The sequence below is a fragment of the Drosophila subobscura genome, chromosome O (genome assembly GCF_008121235.1).
Source record: "Drosophila subobscura isolate 14011-0131.10 chromosome O, UCBerk_Dsub_1.0, whole genome shotgun sequence".
NCBI classification, from domain to species: domain Eukaryota; kingdom Metazoa; phylum Arthropoda; class Insecta; order Diptera; family Drosophilidae; genus Drosophila; species Drosophila subobscura.
Window position 1 is genome coordinate 26,456,478 of NC_048533.1, and position 21,405 is coordinate 26,477,882.

General features: G+C 45.3%; 1 protein-coding gene across 2 annotated transcripts in view; it reads left to right on the top strand.

Moving 5' to 3' along the window:
- Nucleotides 1-21,405, top strand: part of LOC117899064 (extracellular serine/threonine protein CG31145) — a 68,290-nt gene that overhangs the window by 27,973 nt on the left and 18,912 nt on the right. Inside the window, exons 4-7 of one of the 2 annotated variants that reach the window (XM_034808830.1) lie at nucleotides 10,118-10,245; nucleotides 13,019-13,239; nucleotides 13,612-14,576; nucleotides 18,425-19,405. In XM_034808830.1, the coding sequence (XP_034664721.1) occupies nucleotides 13,216-13,239; nucleotides 13,612-14,576; nucleotides 18,425-19,405 (1,970 nt within the window). In that variant the 5' untranslated portion in view covers nucleotides 10,118-10,245; nucleotides 13,019-13,215. Of the gene's footprint in view, nucleotides 1-10,117; nucleotides 10,246-13,018; nucleotides 13,240-13,611; nucleotides 14,577-18,424; nucleotides 19,406-21,405 lie in introns of those variants that run through there. The other variant, XM_034808831.1, reaches the window with a different exon arrangement.

Genomic DNA, 21,405 nt, shown 5'->3' on the forward strand with positions numbered 1-21,405 from the left:
CAGTGAGTACAAACAGTTTTCGCACGCCCTACACCTCCTCCACATCCTTTACCGAAACTCTAACAATAATGACAGCAAATCAATATCATTGTCAAGGCTCCCCGAGGGCCTGGCAGCGGCAGCAACAAAGTAAAAGTCTCTTTGACTCACACCTTGCCTCTCTTTGTCAACCGTTTTTTGCGAGTGTGTGTGTGCTTGTGTGTGTGTGATTTCCATTCATCGCATTCGGATGTCGTCGCTTGTGGGCCTTGTGTCTGTTTTTCATGGTTTTCCCGTGGTTTCCCTTTGCATTTTGTTGGCGCGCGTTGGCAAACATAACGCGCACTTTTACGTTAACGCCCTTTGGTTATGCTGCCAATGCCTCTGCCACGCCCACAGCCCTAGAGGTGCCCCTCTCACCGGTCGTGTTCATTTGCTCAGCCATTCCCTGTGCCTACTCCTTCCGCCCTGCCCCGCACTGCACTGCTCTCCCCACCCTGTTGAGTCGGTCAGTCATGCAATGCAATGCAATTCAATGCTGCAACTGCAATGCACTTGAATTGCCGTTGCAGTTGCAGCTGCAAAACAACAGAGTGAAAAAATTATTCGTTTTGGGAGGGAAAACTAAAGGAAAAACCCACAGCCACAGATGCTGTGGCAAGAGGGGAGTGCAACCTCCACGCTGCAACTGACCATCCGATATGACCATCCATCCCATATGTTCCCCATGCCACTCATCCAGACACACACAGACACACATGCAGCATGTGCTGGTATTCAGTCACGCATTCATGCGGCAGAAGATGCAATTGATTGCAGTTGTTGTTGCTTGTTTGTTTGTTTGTTGCTCCGTTGGTTGGCACTCCGGTTCCTGTTGCATAGTGTTGCCACATGGGTTGGCACACGGGTGCCACCTCCATGCACCCAATACCAAGTATCTCTCTCGGAAAAATCTGTGGGGAAAACCAAACTTTGGTTGCATTATTGATTATGTTCCCTTATCGTTGAGGGTCTTTTGTTGGAAGTTTACTTTTTTTTCCCATCCCCAACCCCCATCTGAGATATGAAGTTAAATCGGTGTCAGAGATAACAAGAAGATTTATGGATGATTGACGGAGAGAATTAAAGTACTTATAGCACTTGATGTACATACGTTAGTGCAGGTAGAATGTAGAGGGAAAAGTTCTTCAAACGTTCGTTCGCAAGTAAAAGACAATAAATAAGAAATATTTATCATGCCTCTCAATGACATTCGTTGAATACTGCGGACGACGCTGATTCGCAGTAAAAATTTCCCACATGGGAGCTGATACGCGATATCGATATCATTGTTGGCATGTTGATGCATAACGTTGAGCTTTGTTTAGCTTAGAGGTCATTGTATTCTATCCAGAGCATTCATAATATTCCATGAATTAAATGAGTATATTTTTGCCTTGCACAAAGGAGTAGATTCCCCCCAGTATTTATCTCTTCTCCGCGTTCGTTACATCAACGTATCCATTTAACTCTCCCTTAGTCTTTATTTTCTTGCATTTTGGGGGATAATTAAGCGCTTCTCCCACGCTCATTGGCTGGGAGATCGTGTGCTCCCTGCAGCCTCTTATGCAATGCTTCAAAATTGTTTCTGATGCTGATGCTGTGGCTCTTGCAGATGTTTTTGTTGCCTCCAGCTTTGTCATGACTCTTGTTGCTGCATCTATGGTTGCTTTTGCTGCCTCTCCTACTGCTGCGGCTGTTGTTGGTGGCACACATTGTTGCCTGCTTTAAGTGGACACACTGTGTCGCTTGCACTTTTCTTTAACAACGTGGCATGGGGGTTTTTCTTTGCATCTTTTCCTGTTTTATTTGTTGTTTTCTGTTGCTTATGACGCGCAGTTCCATTCATTGTGGGATGTCACATAATGCCCGCTGGAACGACCCACAGGGGAAGGGACATGTGGAAGGTGCACGAGCCATGAGACATGAGGCATGCGGTAAGAAGAAAATGCAACCGAAAACGCGACGCATACCCTGGGGTAATGCGAGACCCAAAACTGTGTCCCCAAAAGGTGCGGCAGGAGAGAAGTCGTAGAGAAGCAGCATCGTTGCAATTGCAGCAGCCACCGACGCATTGTTGCAGCAGCCAAGCAAATTGACAAAAGTGTGAAAGAGAGAAGGAGAAAAGAAAGGGGAGGCAGAAGGAGAGTCGGATACGCTTGTACATATGAACATACGAACGTGTGCTGTTGGTCTAAGTTAAACATGAAAGTGAAATTTTCACATGGTCGATGCCATACAGCTTCCGGCTCTGCGCTCCGGGAATGCGATGCCCGTCATGAAACTCACGTTTATTGTTACCTTTGCGAAGACATGCCAACACTCCAGCCCACATTCACCTACACAGAGAGAAAATAGTAAGGTGAGGCATTAAATAAGTTTCGTGACTTGGGCAGAGAAAGAATTTTTGAAATTAATAGCAAACTTTGAAGCGGCGCCAAGAGTATCCAATATCATTTTTTAATTTTCCGCAGTGTACTCTTCCCTTGGCAGTCAGCATTTAGCACTGCCTACCCCTCACTCGGCAGAGCCATCTGCATGGAATGGGAGCCAAGTGCAATGGCACAGTGGCAGTGTGGAAGTCATCGTTGTCGTCACCTCATTGCCTCTTCGCTCGTCACTCACTTTTCTTGTGGCCAAGTTGCAAGTTGCACGTGAAATAAGTGAAATTGCCGCCAGTGGCATTTCAGCAGTTGCCAGTCGTTGGAGTTTGCCAGAGAGTAGCAATTGCTTCTAATTGTTATGGCTCCCAGCAGCAGCAGCAGCAGCAGCAGCAGCAGGGCCTGCCTCATCAGTGGCTGCCGCTCGACTCGACTCGACTGGCAGCTGGCATTTGTTGCTCCATTATGGCCGGGAATTTAAAATATTTAACTTATCTGCGGGGCAGCCATTAAATGCGATAACCGCAGGCGGAGAGTGGCTGACAGGCGGCCAACTTGATTATGACAGAATGTGCGCGGGAAAATAAATGCATGTATAATATCTTTAAACCGATTCACTCGGCTGTGCGCTGTGTGCGGCATAATAAAAATAATGTAAATGTAAATTGCCATATTAACAGGATTCGAAAGGACAGCGGAGGACAGCAAAATGATTGCGATAAACGCAAATAAAGCATTGACAAACGGATCTGCAGGCAGACGGAGGAATGGAGGGACGGACGGATCAGCTCCATGGCCATCGAGCTGAGGCTGAGGCGGGAATATGTTAAGCCCTCCGCTGAGAGCAATTACGCCAAGAGCGAACCACAATGAGTCGCGCTCTGGCAATGACGATGGCCATGGCCAAAGTGTCCTTAAGCGGCGGCAGCCCTGACTGCCCGCCAGCCTGCCCGCCCACCAGTTGGTTTTATTTCCATTTAATGCTGCATTTCCGCTTCCATTGTGTGTGTGTGTGTGGCCGTCCGCCTGTGTGTGTTTTAATAACTGCCGAAGGTGGAGCGAGGCTGCTGATCGCTGATGGCCTCCAGCCGCCCGTCAGTTGGCCTGTCAATTACATTTTTAAATTTCTTGCCGTTAATTTTGATGCCTTGTGGCACACGACAGCCGTAGGCCTGTGCCCGAGTTGTGCTTTTAAGCAGATTACGGACACCTTTGGACCACGCCCCCATTCCTCCGCATGCTCAGGCTACCTTTTTCCAGTGTTTGCCTTTTTATCAGGCGACCACTGTGTGGGAGGGAGTGGTTGGGGGGCGCACAGTCATTAAATGTATTTTTGTAAACGTCCTGGCGGCAGTCCATTGTTAAATTGTATTTTTATATTGCCACGCATCTCGATGGCCTCAGTCTGCTGCTGCCTGCTAGCCTCCCACATCCACCAAAAGTTTTCCCTGTCATTTCTCAGTAGCTGAATTCATTTTGTTTGCAATCAGCGAACGGGGATGCGCTATAAAAAATGCTGAAATATATAAATTGGGCCGCCAAAAATGGGGCACAAGTCCTGTGTCCAGTCCTCTCTCTGGGTTTTTATCAGGTGGCCCAACGCCCAACGACCGACTATCTCTGGGAGTTTTATTTACTTGCTAGCAATTTCTCTTCACTTCGTTTTGTTAATTTGATTTTTATCTGCTCTTTATTTACCTTCCACTCCGTGGCACTCCTCTCTGTCTTCCACTTCCACTTTTTGCATTCCTCTGCCCCACCCTTCCCGTGGCAGCAGCTTGGCTTCTCATTTGCACGTCGCGCATACGCTTCGTTGACGTCTGCTTGATTTTTATTTAGGGTTCCTCATTGGGTCCAGCTTATGTCGGACAAATGTGCAGCTCCACTGGTGCTGCTGCTTCACAATGAATCCTTCCCGGCACACTCCATCTGACCCCTCGCCCGTGCCCCTGCAGTTTACCAGGCTAATCACGAGACAAAAGCCAAAGCTTTTCACACCTTTAATCTTTGTTAATTGGATTCCCCTGCTAACAAAAACAAAAAAAAAACTAAAGCTGTGTAAAAATTCCGGCAATTATGCTCTGCATCCCTAATTGCTTCCTGGGTCCCAGTACGTCGTCCGCCCGGGGATCCTCAGCTTGTGATTTTTATAATAATGATACCGGATATTTAAGTAGATGCCCCAGCATAAGCTGCTGCCAGCAACGGCAACTAACAAAGTCACAACAAGAACTATCTACTCGGTGTGTGTGAGAGTTGGGCCAAAAAAAAGATAGAAATATACATATAGAAGAGCGGAACAAAGGCCATGGATGGCAGCACAAGGAAAGAGACCCAATGGACGACTGCACAGTGGTGGCAAGGCGATGAAAAGTGAAGGAAAATTGCTTTAAATATAATCATGTATAAGAATCATCCTCTAAAGTTTGTCAAAATATCTTTTGGGCAGGGTTTACAGCAATTTTAAGGAAAAATCTACACCAGTCCGAATGCTGTCAAAGCTTTCCAACTACTCAATATTCAGTTCATGGCAGTGGTTCCCATTTCGGTGATGACAATCATTTATTTTGGGGGGTTTCGAAGTTCAAGCAGCTTTTATGACAGCATTTCCCCCCGTACTGTTGGGTTATGATGTGGGTCGGGCTGTGGATTCTGTGTGGGACCACTGTGCGGACCCAAGGCGAAAACTGCTTGTGGGCCACCGTAGTAAAAGTATCTTGAAGTCATTTGTGCAGACTCTAATGATTTCCGCTAGTTTCCGTTTCGTTGTCATTGTCCACGTCTTTCCCCTCCAGCTTCACCAGCCACCAATCCATCTCTGGGGTATGCACCAAGGGCACAACTTTTGCCCCACAGCTCCCATTCCTTCCTCTGGCATTAGGGTTTTTGCTTGTTGTTGAACATGCAACGACCTTTAAGCCTTCTGCTGTTGCCCCATTGCCCTGGCCCTGGCCCTGGGCCTGGGCCTGCCTCAACGCTGCTATTATTGTTGCGTGTTTGTGCGTATGCCTCGTATTGTTTGCTTTGATAAAGAAATTATTGTAATCTGCCTGCGGAATTGGAGTTGTGCTGTTGTGGTCTGCCCCTCTTTCGGAGCTTAATCAAATTGTATGGCTAATGGAAATGAAGCGGTTATTCACACACACACACACACATACTCCGTAGCCCCCAGGGCCCCTGGCGGCAATTGTTGTTAATGAAATTGTCTGACAAAATGCGTTTGACGGGTGCTCGAGTGAGTGAGTCGTGCGAGCCGTGTGAGCTGTTGTAGCCTGCCAATGGAATTATATATAATTGCTTGTAATTTAACCAATTTACAGTTCATAAAACTGCATAAAACCAAACACGAGACCAGACAAAACGTTTCGCTTACAAAATCGTGTTTTTATGGCTGCATTGAGATTAAGTTTGATATGAAAAGAAAATAATCAAGGCTATGGTTAATTCGATTATTTGATAAACATCACAAGTGTGAGTTTCATATGATTCAATTTTCTTCTATTTAAGGGCAAACCCAATTCAATCATTGTAATTGTATGGCAATTACCTATTGGCTTGGCTTTAGTTCAACGACTTCTCAAAAGGTCTACTATAATTTAAGCTCTTTCTGAGTAGCTTTACTTCCTGGAATATTCATTTCAGTTGTTAAGTTTCCATATATAACCGTAAAATGATTGATTTGAGATATAGTCCACTGTAATCAACTCAAATTGGTTCCGATGTAGGACTCATTCTAGAGGGCGGTGACAATGATCCGTCGGAGTCAATTACCCATCATTTGCTTGTGATAAATTGCTCCTTTACGTCACTTATTGATAAATGTTGGATTCATTTTATTATAGCTGAAGCTTAGATCAGAGATAAAATATTATTCGTGTTCTGGGAGGACACCGAAATGAGTGTGTCAAGAAAATACACAACAAAGTTAAATAAGATTAAAACCTTATTAAACCATGACTCAATGCAATAAGTTTAATATTATTTGCTTATAAAAACCATGGGATCATTTGCTTTATATTCACAGGGAAATACCTTTTAATAGACTGCAAAGATTTACAATCGCATATACAATGGGAATGTATCTATAAATAGCCACTATATCATTGTTGTACTCTCATTTGAACAGCAACCGTTGCATGCAAAAGTTAAATTACCTCAAAAAACAACTACAGCAGTAAAACCAAAACAAAAGCAACAAAAACAACAACAACCGAAACAACGACAACAATCAAACCCGTTTTGACTGTTTCCCATAATCAGGCAACAACGAGCGGTTGAGGAGCGTGTGAATTTTATTTTTCGGTTACAAACGAGTTCCGTCTACCATATATTTCCCTATGCACCCCCTCTCACAAGTTCCCCTCACCCTGCTTGCCACGAAGATTTTTCCCGACCTGCAACGACGATGCACTTTAATGTTGAATCTGCAATGAATCAGTCAGGCTGCTGCACCGTATCACGCGATGGGGACTCTGATTTTGAGCGGCATTTTGTGACGGATGCAAAGAAGATTCCGGATATTCGGGTTCTTTTGGGCTTAAGGAAGTGTGCAAGAATATTACTATTTATTTATTCGAAATTGTAAATGGATAAACTATTTTATTTTTTCTGTCTAACAAAGTCCTGAATCGCATGGTAGTCGACCTGCCAGAGTATTTAAAAATTCAGCTCTCAGACTTCTCAGAAGAGGAAGCCTTTGTTGCAGTGCCTTTTAAATGCTGCTGCAGTGTTTGTTGGTGTTGCAGCTGAAGCTATTGTATGAGTTGTTGTTTGCACAATATTTCACGCATACGTGCCTCCGTTGCCTCCACGATGGTGGGTGTGAGGCTGAGTGGGTGTTACTACAGTGGGTGGTGCCGAGTGGGTGTGGGTGTTGCTGGGTGGTTTAAGGCAAAATGCGCTCTCCCGTAAAATTGCGCGCAATTTGGTTTTTTTTTGTGTGTATCGTATATGTGTTGGCTTAACGACAACAAACTGAACACTCAGGGAAAATCAGTGGAAAAAGCAGCAGTAGCAAAAGCAGAGGCTCTGCCACAGCCCCGAGTTCTGGATTGTGTTCAGCATAGCAGAAAATTATGAGTTAATGGATTTTGTTCAATTTTTTGTTGCTTGTTTTCTGTTTGTTTGTTTCATTGCAGCTTTACAGCTGCCACAATTATTATCATTACGATTGCTGCAACAAAAACCGAATTGTGTTGACAGAAACATGTTGTTTTTGCTGTTGTTGTTTTGCACTGCCAGAGCATGAAAGTGTTGAATGTTGTCACCACAGGAGGCATTCAACAGCAATGACACGCTCGTTGGGCATTGTCACAGCAGAGCAGAGGCCTCGACCATGCCGCCTCAACAGCAATTTGTGGCAAATTCAAGTTCAATGCTGAGGCGAAAGTTTTCTAAAAATTAGAAAAAAGCAAAAAAAGGGAGCCATTTATAGGGGGGGAGTGACGGAGCGATTGCCGCTCTTTGGCTTCGTGGATAATCAATGTAATTAAATGCGGAAATTGCTTGGCGCATTGCAAAACTGATTTGGCACTTGACGTTAACTGTTCCATGGCAGCGCCATCAACATCAACAGCTCCAGTGTCTGTCCCCTCCAAGCGACAGAGACATCGACAGCCCCTTTTGCCATTGAATTTGAAACCGGCGTCGCAGTCATTAGGGAAGCCAAAGAGAAAAACAGGGTTAAGGAATAGATAACAGCAAATACCCTTAAAAAAGAAAACCTTTCATGAACAGAAAAGCACGAGTATCGGAGAGAAGAGTATCCAGAAAACCGTGTGAAAGAAACAGGAACAGTACGTCACTTAGAGAGACAGGAACTGTGAAAAGGGGAAAGGTAGAGGGACTTAAAGGGAGGCAGGGTGGCGGGTATGTTGTCTGTTAGTTGCCACTTGCCACATACGAGTGTTCCCCCGAACGTTTACCTACATGCAACGGGAATTTGCAATTATTTAGCGTAATTGCTTTCAATATACCAAAATGTTCAACCACATAATTAGAAAATAGCAAATTGAATGTTGGCCAAAGGAACAGGAAAATGAAGGATGCAGAGAAACGCAGAGAGTTTAATTGAGTTCCGATTCGATAAAGCAACTGAAAGTGTTTTAAGCATTTGTCATTATTTGGTTGAAAAATGTCCGCCATTAATGGCTACACCTAATCCGTTGAAAATCTAATTAAATGTGCAACGGCTTTTAGTCATAACACAATTAAATTCACACAATGGCGATGCAGCGATTGGCGGATCTCTAAAAGTATGAATATATTTTTAGACATATTTACAAACATAGTATATTAAAATAATATTAGTTTATGTATTAATTATTGCGCAAAACACACAAAATCCCTGTTTGGTTTCTATGCGAATTTGTGAAATATTTATACTATTAATTTGATCTTTTTCTATTTAATTCGAAGCTCATGGAAAATCCTATCCCCATTCGATTATTACCTGCTGGGTTTTTGACTATTTTTCCTTTATTTTCTATGTGTTTTTCCTGCTGTTTTTTGATACTGTACATATATTTATTTAAATTGAATTTCTCCGTGGTTGATTTGTGGGCAGAATTTGTGCAAAAAAGAAGAATGAGGCGGAGAAATAACACAAATGAATAGCCATCAATGTAGGTCAGCAGCAGCAGCAGAAGCAGAAACTGAGTCTCGTTTCATTGATGATGGCTTTTCAACTGAATTTTCCAGGGCATCAGTCTGAACTTGAGTGAAGGCTCGGATCTAAAGGAGTCTCGTCTATTATTTAATAACTTTCCCATTTGGCTTACTTATTGCGCTCTCCACTCTCAAGCCGTTTGCTTGTAGCCTTGGCAAGACCTTTGCTCTGGTTGTTATTCCTTTCCCGTTTATTTATTTTCTGGCGAGTGAAAAGGCAAAATTGCATATTTGCTTTTATTATAATAAATGCCAATTTAGCCCGACTGCTGCAATTCAATTACGTGAGCACCGTGAAAATTTCCCTTTTCGGTTGCAAAACGTGCAACGAGGCCCAGGCCTGGGGCGGCCTCATAATCTCTGACTCCGTCTGGAGGCTGTTGGAAAAACGTGAGTGGATCGCAGTACTTGATGCCATAAATTTGGATAAAAATAAAAGTATAACCAAAGACCAAAGACAACAATGGCCGAGGCAACAATCATGACAACCGCTCGACCATGCAACGGTCGAGTGAATTGGATAATTGTGCATAATTTTAATGGATCGAATGCCTGGAATCAATGTCTGTCCGTCGGTCTGAGGGGTAAACGTTAACGTATATCTTACTTGATTTTCCTTTTAAATTGCAACTGCCTGTTAATGTGTGGCTTATTATCAGTGGATATCTTAATGACGCTGCGGCTGCCTCCAACATTTGTGGCTTGACTCCTTTTGTTTCGACTCCTACTCGTACAACCTTTGTGCATTATATGGGCTTGGATGATGCTGCTCCATGACATGGCATGGCGCATTATTAAGAAGATATAATCGATAATCAAACACATGCCAGCCAATTCCTTCGCCATTCACAGGCACAGCTTTGAGTGGCAATCAATCGGCATTGTCTCTGGGCCCATCGCCTTACTAATCTCCTCATGTCCTGTTGTCTTTCAATCACCGGCCATTAGGTGATTTTGCCTCCAGTTAACCTTGATTATGCAAAGTAATTTTCCTCTCATTGTTAATGCCACGAAAATGCTAATGAAAATGTTTTCTCCACACTATTTTGCAGTTGACGAAAACCAATTGAATTTGCATACGATTGAAGTATCTGGGATAAATACATTTTGGAAGCTGGAGGCGGAGCCGAAGCTGAAGCTGGAGACTAGCTGGAGAGCTGTAGTTGTGGTTTGAGTTGCGGTAAGTTCCTGTTTGTTGGTTTATTTGTTACGCCTGTTATTGCCAAAGATATGCAAATATGCAGACACAGCTACAGTCACGCACTCACGTCACAGCTGGCTGTCTGTCTGTCACTCAGTCAGTCAGCAGGGTTCCTCAGGCTCTGTGCTGCGTGGGATTAGATCTCTCCCCCGCTTTCTGAATATATCCGGAAACAACCCTCACAGCAGGCTCTGGCAACCAGACGTCCAGTTGGGGGCCATGTCATCGGCATGCAAATTTTCCTGCTTCCCCTCTGACATTTGCAATTGCAATGCCCGCAATTAAATGCGTGGGTGGTGTGGCGTGGTCGGAGTGGGCACAGAAATGCGTCATTGCAAAGTGTTGCGTGTTGCATTTTAAATGAATATTTTATGGCAACTTTCGCCCCCACGCCAACACCCGCACAACCCCTTTAGAACGCCTTTAATTATGCAATGCAATTGCAGGACCAATGCGAGCTGCATTTTAATCGTACATACAGTCATGTCGAGGGTTGTGCTGGGGAAAGGAATCCTTTTCATGGCCCATAAGCAATGAAAGAGATTTTTAAATATTTATAGCCACACAGACACAGTCACAGCCGCACGATTCGCCACACACGTCTAGACAGACATGCCGCAGAGTACCTTAAAGTCGCCCCCGAAATAAAGAAGTACTCTGACTTGTACACAAAAGATAGACAACCCAACAGGCAAATGCACTTTTCCATTCAAATGGAAAAATGTGTCAAGTGTAAGTCAGGACGCGCCATAGGATATAGATGGATAGATACAGGGATAGATATAGATGGCAGTAGAGTGAGAGAGAGAGAGAGAGAGTGAGAGACTTAGCTGCATGACAGACATTCATCTCAATTTATCGTGCTTAGCTGCGTATACATCTACCGGGCAGATCGAAGTGTCGTCTGCGTATATCAAAGTCTCAGCCAGGACACACATGAGTAAGAGGCGTATTGTTGTTGCTCCATCCTGCAGGATTATTTACTCTCACTCTTCCATTGTGTGTGTGAGAGTGCTGCAGCTGTCATTGCTACCCGTATCCCCATAGCTATACCCCTACCCCCTCTCCCGTTTCCGTTTCCTGTTACCCTGAACATTCCTCAGGAGTTTCAACCCTCTCGTTCCTCTTTGGCAAACAAGTAATTTCACTTGACATGCAATTTTTTGTGAGATGTTCTTGCTCCTCCCCTCACTCTCTCTCTGTCTCTCTGCCTTCTCTATCTTTTCTCTGTTGCTCTCGAGGAATCTCTCTCAAACGAAACAGATGTAACGCCGGATCAGAGAAGGAATCACCGCCTTTCGCACTGGTTTTCTCTTCTCTTTTCTTGTTCCTCTTTTTGCTTTTGTTTGTGTGTGTGTGTGTGTGTGTGTCTGCCCTTCAACCCCTTTTGATTATTTTTGAGAAAAAAAAACCACAAATACAGAGCTGGAAGCTCGGTTAAAAGCTGAAGGGAAAAAATTGAAAGTATTCGCATCTTACAACCACGGCGGTTGCATGCAACTGAAAAATGTCAATGCCAAGAAGCGATAGTCAGGGGGGGAGAGAACAGCTGGAGACAAATGTTTGCTGAGAAAGGGATGGGAAAATATCATGGATGGCTAGGATTTTCCCTACCAGAAAACTGCATTGCTCTTCCCTTTTGGTTTATTTCTTGCGGTGTATTTTTTATTAAAATGCTGGTTCCTCGCTCAGGAAATCAAAACATTTAAAGAAATTTAAGCAAATCTGCAAATTACGGCAGATACCAGTATTTATATTTCTATAAAAAACAACCGCATATTTATCAACAAAAATACAGTTTGGCTCATTTATTGCCTTTTATTTCTATGCATTTTTTGTTGACTTTTGTATTCTTATTTGTTTGCCTTGTGTTTGGAGTGTAAATATCAAAATATTTATATAAACATGTATCTAACATAGGTCAAACATCAGCTTTATGGCCACCTTTTAACTTCTCATATTCCCTGACATTCTGTCGTTTAGCATTGATTCGACATTTCCACGCATTTCCACCTCTGACTGTGTTGTTGGCATTTGGCAAACATGGAAATAGGTATGTGTACTTCAAGAAAATTGCAGCATATTTCTGCACACAGTTTTTTGTGTGTCGATTGCACTGTGGGAAAGAATGCAAACCCAGAGGGAAGATTTCTGATGTTTTTCTACATAAACGAGGGGAGACAATGAGTGAAGCAATGGTATATGGGTAAATCAAACTTGATTTGATCAGAGTTCAAAATGTTAAAGCAATTTCGTCTGTTTTTTAAGTGTTTCTTTTCTGGCAGTGTTCTTGCTGCATTTGCAGCAAAGAACCTCAAGCAGATAGAGGGATTGAAAGATAGAGCTTTTCTTTAGTTTAGTTTTTTTGGGTGGCGGTGTGCGGAAGGGAAGGATTATTGTGGCCTTGCTTTGCACCCGTTTGACGACCCCTGTCTCAGGCGCCTGCCCCAAAGCCTAATGCCTCAGCAGCATCAGCGTTCACAGCAACAGCAGCACTTAAACGCCTCACACATGCTGTCCATTTCTTTTTGGATTTTCTTTCCGCTTTTCCTGCTTCGTCTGTTTCTGCTGCTGTATGTGTGTGTGTGGGTTTTTCCGAATTATCCGCTTATGCTAATCTGTCTAACGTTTCAAATTTTCATGCTCTCTCTTTTCATTCATGTCTCTTCCACTTTGTGCTACTCTTTTGTGTGTCCCTTTTTCCTATGTGGCTGTGTGTGTTTGGGTGTGCGCTTTACACACACACCCACAGACACACACATGAATAGACTGATCCAGCTTTGAGAAAACTCAGCGAAGAAAAGAGGAAAACCTCTCCATCGGCATCCAACCAACGAACCAACCAACCAAGCATCTCATCCACTTGATGACCCTCTCTGGCTCGGCCAGGAAGCAGCTCTCCTGCATAGTTGGCTCTCTCCTGTCCAACCCAGTTCTGCACTTCCTTCAATGTCACTCGCCTCGAGGATGAGTGTAAGTAGCACTCCAGAATTGTTTTCCTCCGATTATGAAAGTGCCATTGTCCTTCCTGCTTCCCCGTTGCTCCTCCCTCTCTCTGGCCCATGTACTTCTTTGAGTTTCGTTGCGAGCTGAGTTGATGGCTTAAATTATTGTTGGTTTTAGCATTAAGATAACAACTGTTTGGTTCCATTACATTCTTCCTGCGTTCGTTCGTTGGCTTCTACTAACCCAAAAAAAAAGAAGTTCGTTTGATGCATTCCTTGAGCATGATTTTTCTTGGCCCATAAAACCGATTCGATGTCGGAGGCAAGCAAGATTTCTGTTTCCCCTTTTACCCCACTTTGTCGTACTCGTACTCGTACAATTATCTGAATCAATCTGTAGGTTAAGCCAAGTGGCAGCGAAATCGATGTCAGCCAACGCCATGCCAACATACGGAACCTCTTCGCCCCATCAACGGCACAGTTGGCCAAGCGGAAGGAGCAGCGACAGAGGAGCCAGAGCACAGTGTCCCTCCAGAGGGCCAGCCTGGAGAAGGACTCGCTGCGTGGAGTCTCCACCGGGCAGCTGGCCAGGACAACCAATGGGAATGGCAGCCTTGACGGCTATGGGAATGACTATGATGGCTACAATGATGGCCAGGCCGATGGCCCACACATGCAGCGGCAGGGCAGGGGGCGCAGCGGCTCGGTCGCCTTGGGCATAAATCAATTGGCAATGACTGCGAATCAATCAGCAGTGAAACAATGCAATGGCGTCAACGTCTATGGCCAGGACAATGCCGGCCATGACGAGCTGCCGGGAGCTGCTGGCATCTCTATTCCAGGGAGGGCCAACAATGGCTGGCATCAGAGCGCATTTGAATTGGCAATGAAGCAGCCTTCTGCAGCTCCTGCACCCTCCTGGTCCCCATACCAGTCGCAGTCCCAGTACCAATCCCAGTACCAATCCCACGGTGGTGGACACAAAAACTGGAAGTCAACGAGCCAGCTGGAAAATTTTATTAACAGCGAGCAACAGCAGACGGAGCAGGAGCTAGAGATGGAGATGGAGCTGCAACAGGACATTTCTGTTGACTTTGGTAATGAAATGACCTGGGGCAAATCTGCTGAGAAATCGCTGGCATTGAATCACCTGAGAACAACGTTGCCGAGGCAGTCTCAGAGCCAAGAGAAGCATGGAAGATTCTCCAATGTTTCCACAGCTTCCATTTCTGCTTATGCTCCCCAAGACGATGATGATGATAAGCTGCCGCTGCTGGACCTCCAACAGCCACAGCAGCAGCAACAGCAACAGTGGCAGCAACCAAGGGACCAGTGGGAGCAGCGCGAAAGTTTGCACAGCCAAAGGTAAATTGACAAAAGGGCCAGAGCACAAAGCAAAAGCAAAAGCCAGAAAAGCAGCAGCAAAGGCTCCCTACTAACCCAACTGCATTTATCCCCGGCTTTCTTCTGTGTTTTCTTCCATTCCTAACGCCGCCCCCTGGCAATTTGCTTAAGTTTTGCGCTTCGATTGTCCCACAGAGGGAGGACGAGGGAACGCGCAAATGGAATGGAATCCGCCTCAGATTGGATGCCGTTGCCGCCATGTAAATGAACCAAATATGTAAGCCAAACTAACCTTGACACTCTATGCGATAGTGGAATAGCACTGCAACTGCAACTGCAACAGTTTGCCAATCATTTGCATATCGAATTGCAGCTGGATTGATTGCTCGGTCGATTGGGTGGGTCGATAAGGCAAACCACATGATAGAGGGGGGGGCCTGTTCTGGTGCTCATCTAATTTGTTGTATGCTCAAGCAGAGAGTCTAACAAATACATGGTGAGGTTGGTTACCCCCATAAAGTTTATGTTCTTGGACCTTCGACTGACATTCAAGTAGAGTCAGAGGAGCTACCAATCGGAATAATCAGATATCGGATAGCCATTGAGCTATTGACTGGCTAGGGTATCCATCGATTCGATCTCTACTTTAGCGATTTTCTGTTGACAACTCAAGTGCAAACCGCTCTAATAGTGTTACCAGGACGTGGCAACAGCTAGCTAGCGTAACCGATCAATAAGTCGAGTCTTTTGTCGGCGATGGGCAGCAACATTCTCGGACTGCATCGATGCGTGGCCCCAAGAAAACCAAGAAAAGCGAAAACCAGCAACAGGGTCGCCAAACCGAGCAGAGCTGAGCAAAGCTGAGCTGAGCTGAGGGGTTTGCTGAGCGGGGTTGTGGAAAATGCATTAAGCGTGTCATTTCCAGATGTTGCACAATCACTGATTTGATTTGAATGGATCCAAGTTGAGCACAAGTCGAGCTACATTGCATTGCGTTGAGGTTCGAAGCGGGTTACGCATTGCATTTACTGTTGGGAACACAATTAGGGAGGGAAGTCGAGGAAATCCCAAAACCCAATCATGCATAGCATATCAAAGTAGAGAGAGAGATGGAGACTGGGTATCCGGGGATCCGATTCAATTGCTGGACAATATACTCGTGTACAAAGCGCTACTTTTCCTATGCAGTTCATTGACTTTTGGTGAGGGCTAATTGAGCGGGAGAAAGGTAGCGGAAAGGCATTTGTCAACTTTGATTGAAAGTGAATTGGATTTATGGCTCAGTGATTGTGGCGATAAGTGAATTGAAATAAGCCGCGATTAGAAATGCTCCACTTAAGGTAGGTTTCACAAGAGGCTGATATATTTCCGGAAATTGATTGCCAGGGATGTTATTTTGCTACGGTTATCAAATTTATCGCAGATATCGTAGTAGAAAATATCTTAATGGAACGGTAGTGATTCGCATACCAAAAGAATAGTTCTCTCCCTGAAATTTCTCTTTCGCTTTTCTCTTTCTGTGAGCGGAAATCAATTACACAGAATTCGTAACTTTAATTAATGATATGTAAAACTTTTTATAGACATTCCCGTGCACTTTTGTCGCTCTTTTTCTCTGTTCTGCTGGCATTACGTTGCACTCTTTCGCCCTTCTGCTGATTTAAGTACATCTCTCGCTTGATTTTTTTGTTATTTCTTGCTATTTTCTTTTTTTGCTGCTGTATGTCTGATTAATAAAAACAAAGCGCAAATGGGAAAGGAAATTGCTGTCACTCACTGTAGCAGCGGTTCTGGTGCTGCTGTTGCTGTTGTCAGCAATTGCATTAAAACGATGCCATTGCTGGTGTGTGTTTGTATATTCGTATCTGTTGCTCTTACTGTCTGCTTTCCTCGTACTTGACTTCCAGAGACAAGACCCTCTGCCAGGCGACAGTGTGGCATTTAAACACACCGCATGAGCTTAATTTAATGCAACGCAGCAATTTTATCAGGCGGCAAAAACAACAGAAGCAACATCGACTGTGCGACGACAGCAAATGCCATTGCTATGGCTGTTGCTGTTGCCATGGCATTGTTGCTGCTCCCGCTGCCAGCTCTTATCACCTCCTCGACGACTGATAGGGGGACTGAGACCTGTGTTACGTTACTCTCCTACTAATTCTCCTCCTTCGTCGCGCTGGATTACGTATATGCTGGGCAGCAGACTGCACAACACTCTCTCACTTCGCAACACTCTCTGGTCGGCTTTGTTGCCAGACATCTCCACAGACAGGTCTAACATGCCTCTAACGCCCCAACCCCAGCACCAAGAACATCTCCTGCCTTTGCCGTTTGACTGTCAAATCATCTCGTCATGGATATGAGTTTAACATTTCGGTTGGGGAGAGTTTTGAAGGGCAGAGACCTGCATAGAAAATTGGCATGATATGTGAATTGATTGACGTGGCTCTTTCTCAGGCATTTTCAGCCTTTTGTTTGCCAATTTATTGCCGCCTCTCTGCCATTTCATGTGCGAGTATCTATCTGCTCGTATCTATCTGATATCTCTGCCTGTGTGTCTGTGTCTGTGGCTGTCTGCCTGCCGACTCTAATCAGCAATTTTGCATACAAAACTGCAGAATCTGACATTTAATTTTGTGGAGCAAGTGCAAGTTTTACCCATGTGCTACGTTAGCAGAAAGCAGAAAGCAGCACCAGCCCGGTGCTTCCCTCTCTCCCTCTCTCCATCTCTCTATTGATTGTTCTAGTGTGGGCCTGTCAATCAAAGGGAGCTTTCGGAATATGTTTGCAGCATTTAATGCTCTTTGAAAGAGAGACATTGCCAGTGGAAGCGGCAACGCTGGTGACCAACAAATTTTTGGTCGTCAGGCGGCTTAATAACCAATGTTGACTCTTCCGCATGTGTGTGTGTGGGGCAACCCGGGGGCTGCCACAAGCTTCGTTAACTCTGCCACCGGCTCCAAACAGACAACGGCCTGGCTCTCGGTCCTGTTATAGTTACAATTCAAAATTTCGAATAGCCGGGAAATAGGGAACGGGAAAGGGAAAGGGAACTCGAAACGAGTCGGGTAGCATGAAAAATATGCTCGTGCAGGCCAGTTACCATTACACCATTCACCAGTTGCAGCCAGCAAAAAACTTGAACAATAAAAATGGAGACAATAAAATAGAACTACAGCCGGCAACATGATGGCAGGCAGCCCCTACAACAGCAGAGGCAGCACCAGCAATAGCGGCAAACGATAACAGTAGCTAAAAAAAGGAAAAAGAAATGGTTGCTGTCGCATTTCCGGTGGCAGTCAACATGGCGGATGCCATGACGCCGCTGCCGTCGTCGTTGACGCCGCTTTATGAATAAACAGAAGCAAAAAATACGAACTGCAAAATGTCCGGACGGTTCATATTTTTCATGTTTTTTATGGTTAGACAGAGAGAGAGAGAGAGAGCGACAAAAAGTGGAGTAACATTCTCATAAAGTTGCAAACATTTGAAGTGGCCTCATATTTGACTCTCTTGTGAAAAGGATTTCAAAATGTTTAGCTTTGATTTTATGGATGTGCCGCATACCCTGGCAAAACTCAGTCGACTCTTCGTATTAATGGGTATCCGCAGCGTGGCTGTGTGTGTGTGTTTGCCATCTCTATTAAATTTTGCCTTCCTTCCCTTGACTTCTTTTTGTTTGTTCACTGATTTGGAATCATTTCGAATCGCATTGGCCATAATTTCTTCGAGGAACGATTTTGATTGCATTTCGCAAGAGAGAGAACAGAGAGGATGGTTCTCAGCACTAACTGCCCGTCTCCTCCAAGCACTTCTTGCCTTTCCATTGGCTTGTCTAATAAAAATATTTTCCGTTGCTCTCTTTACAGCCTTCGCACAGCGGCAGGGGCAGCGCAGTCCACGCCGCTAGCAGAGCGATTGCAGCGATTCCGATATCGGCAGCAATTGCAACTGCAACAAGAACAACAACAACAACAGGCAGAACCACAGGAAGGGGTTCAACAGCAGTCGGGATATTGGAGCAACAACTCGAACTCGAACAACTACACTGATAACGGAGTCTACGATAGCCCCCTCCTTCACCCGAGCTGCCGTCCGCTCGTTGGCCAGTTATCAGCTGAACAAATAGGCGTAACCAATTTGCATAATCATAACAAGAGCGAAGCCAATAGCTGGGGAACCGTTGTTGGGGCTTCCGCTTCAGTTGATGCCCTCGGCCGCCGATACTCGCATGACGCCCTAGAGCAGTCAGTCCCGCGAGAGCGAACTCTTGACCAGAAGTTACAGCCAGAAGAGCTAGAGCCAGACTCGCAGCCAGACTCCGAGCAGGAGGAGGTATCGCCACGACGACGTGTAATTATCAGACGGCGCCTAGTGCGCACCCCACGCCCCGCAGACGCCTCTGGCAGTGAGCCACGAGTCGCAGTACCAGCCGCAGCTCCTGGATTAGGTTCTGCGAAAAGCCTGGGCTGGTTGTCGAGGTTGCGTAATAGTTTCGGGGCCAGCGATTGGAATAGTCAAAAGGCTGCAGCACCAACAATCAGAGCTCTCAATCAAAAAGACACCATCAGTGGCAGCAGCAGCAGCAGCTGCCCCACAAGTCCCATCATGGCCGTCCTGCGTACTATGAAGCTGAAGGAGAGGCTTTTCATCAGCCTGGGGGCCACGCTAGTGCTGCTCACCCTCCTCCTCATCGTCGATGTGCAGATGGACTTTGGTGTGGCCAATCGCCACCTGCTGCAGCAGCAGCACCAGAAGATCCGCTACGGAAACACCAATGATTACGATGCCACCGCAGCGGGAGCTGGCGGAATGCTGCACGAGTTCAAGCGCAAATTCCTGCAGAAAAGGTGAGTGCAAAACCCATTTACCTCAAAGCTCTTCCGAATCAGGTTGGAAATTTTCCTGTTCGTGGAATCACTTATGATTTTTAAGCAGGGAAAGAGCAGTTTCTGGCACGAGTTGAAGGATGAAAAATTATACAAATATGAAGTGAAAATTATAGAAAATTCAGTAAATTTGTGTACATCTGAGGGGTACAGCTGAGGACAAAAAGACAAACATGACAGAAAGAAGACTCAAATGAAAGAATTGCTGAAACCCTCCCCTAGTTTTCGATGAACATTTGAAAAGACTTAACCAGTAATCGACTTATCGTTAGTATCGTGAACTTTGAACGCAAACGGGAAGCTCCTGAAGTGCCAAGATTTATTGCAGCGCGCTCGGACCACGCCATCGCGTCTTTTGCCCATTTGAGGGGATTACAAATTATGCACAAATCGCAAATGGGGTCGGTGGTCGGGGTCGGGCCATTGACTTCGGCAAACATTCCCTCCGGCTATGGCCCAACCCCGCTGATTCATTCTTTGCGCCGCCACCGCTGCCAGCACACGGCAGGGAATGGAACACGGCAGTGTACATAATTCAATTTAGAAGAAATGCAACAAAAGTTGCAATAAAACTTGGTTGGCCTGGCATTAAAACGTAATTTGCTGCAAAACATAAACCCAAGAGGTAGACCAGGTGGGTCAGGTGGGCCAGGGAGCAGCAGGTAACTTCTTGGAAACTACAACAAGGTGTGCGAGCAGCAGCAGGAGGCGAAGGAGTTAGACAAGCTGCAGGAGCTGCAGAAGCCACCCATAGCCCGGCACGTTAATTCCTTTCCCTAGAATATATACAAACGACGACCGGGCCAAGTCGGTTTCATTTTACACACCTTATTCATTTTTTTTCCCTCTCCGAACCATTATGCGTTGCGTGCGGGGGCGGTAATGAGGGGCGGGGATGGTTGCTGCGGAGCCATTTTGCTGCGGCCAGCGGAAGTCAAGTAATAAAACATCAAAATGACGCAGCAAGGCGCAAGGGAAACTGTTAAGACCTTCCGTTGGTCCCCCGGTCCAGGTCTCCAGGTGCAACGAACGATCCCAAACCCAAACCCGTAGCCACACACCATACCCTATACGTGGTACAGTTTCGTTCCATCCCGGACTCGACCTGACAGCGCGGGCCGGGAACATAAAACGCCAATGTTTAGCCAGTAAATATTTAATTAATTCATAAGTCGCTCGCCTCCGCCTTCACAGCCAGCAAAAAAAACAACTGCCATATTTGCTGAGCTTCTCTCAGTGTCTCAGAGAATCCTGCTACTACCAGCTGCCAGGGATCCCTGGCACTGTGCTTCAACCCGAGGGTTACGGCTCCCAGGCTCCCAGGGCCCTGTTGTTGCCTTTATCTACTTATGCGCCATGGCAAATGCAAAATTATGATGCCTCCATGCACTGAGTCGTGCAACGTGGCTGTGAAGCGTAATAAATTCTATTTAAGCATCAAATGTTTGCCCAGCTTCGTCGTCAGAGCCGAAGCTCTCCCCTCCCCATCAGCTACCCTTCTTTCGGCTGCCAGTCTCATAATTTTTTAATTATTTCATTAAAAAGCGGCAAACTGTAGCATCATCGTGGCAATGTCTTAAATATTTCTCGTTGTCTTTGAGGGTAACAAGGGAATTGTACATGATTTTAGGGGGTGTATCAATATGGGAGTTGCTTTAGCGATGCAATAAATTTTATAGTTTCCCTTTGGAAAATATGTTTTAGTGTGTTCCCCATGAATAATAATACATCTAAGACTCTTGCAATTATTTTACCAAAAATATCTCAGCTAAAAAAAGCCAAAGAGACTTCTCTGTAACTCTTTCCGGCAAGCTGTGGCGATTTTTCCTCCTGCTAACATTTCCTGACAGCATTTCCGTTTACAGTTTATGGCTTCGTTGCAGACATTTATTGGCCCTTTATTTGTTATGTCACTATTTGTGCGTTACTGCTGCTCAAGTTGCCAGGCCAAGGCAGTCCAT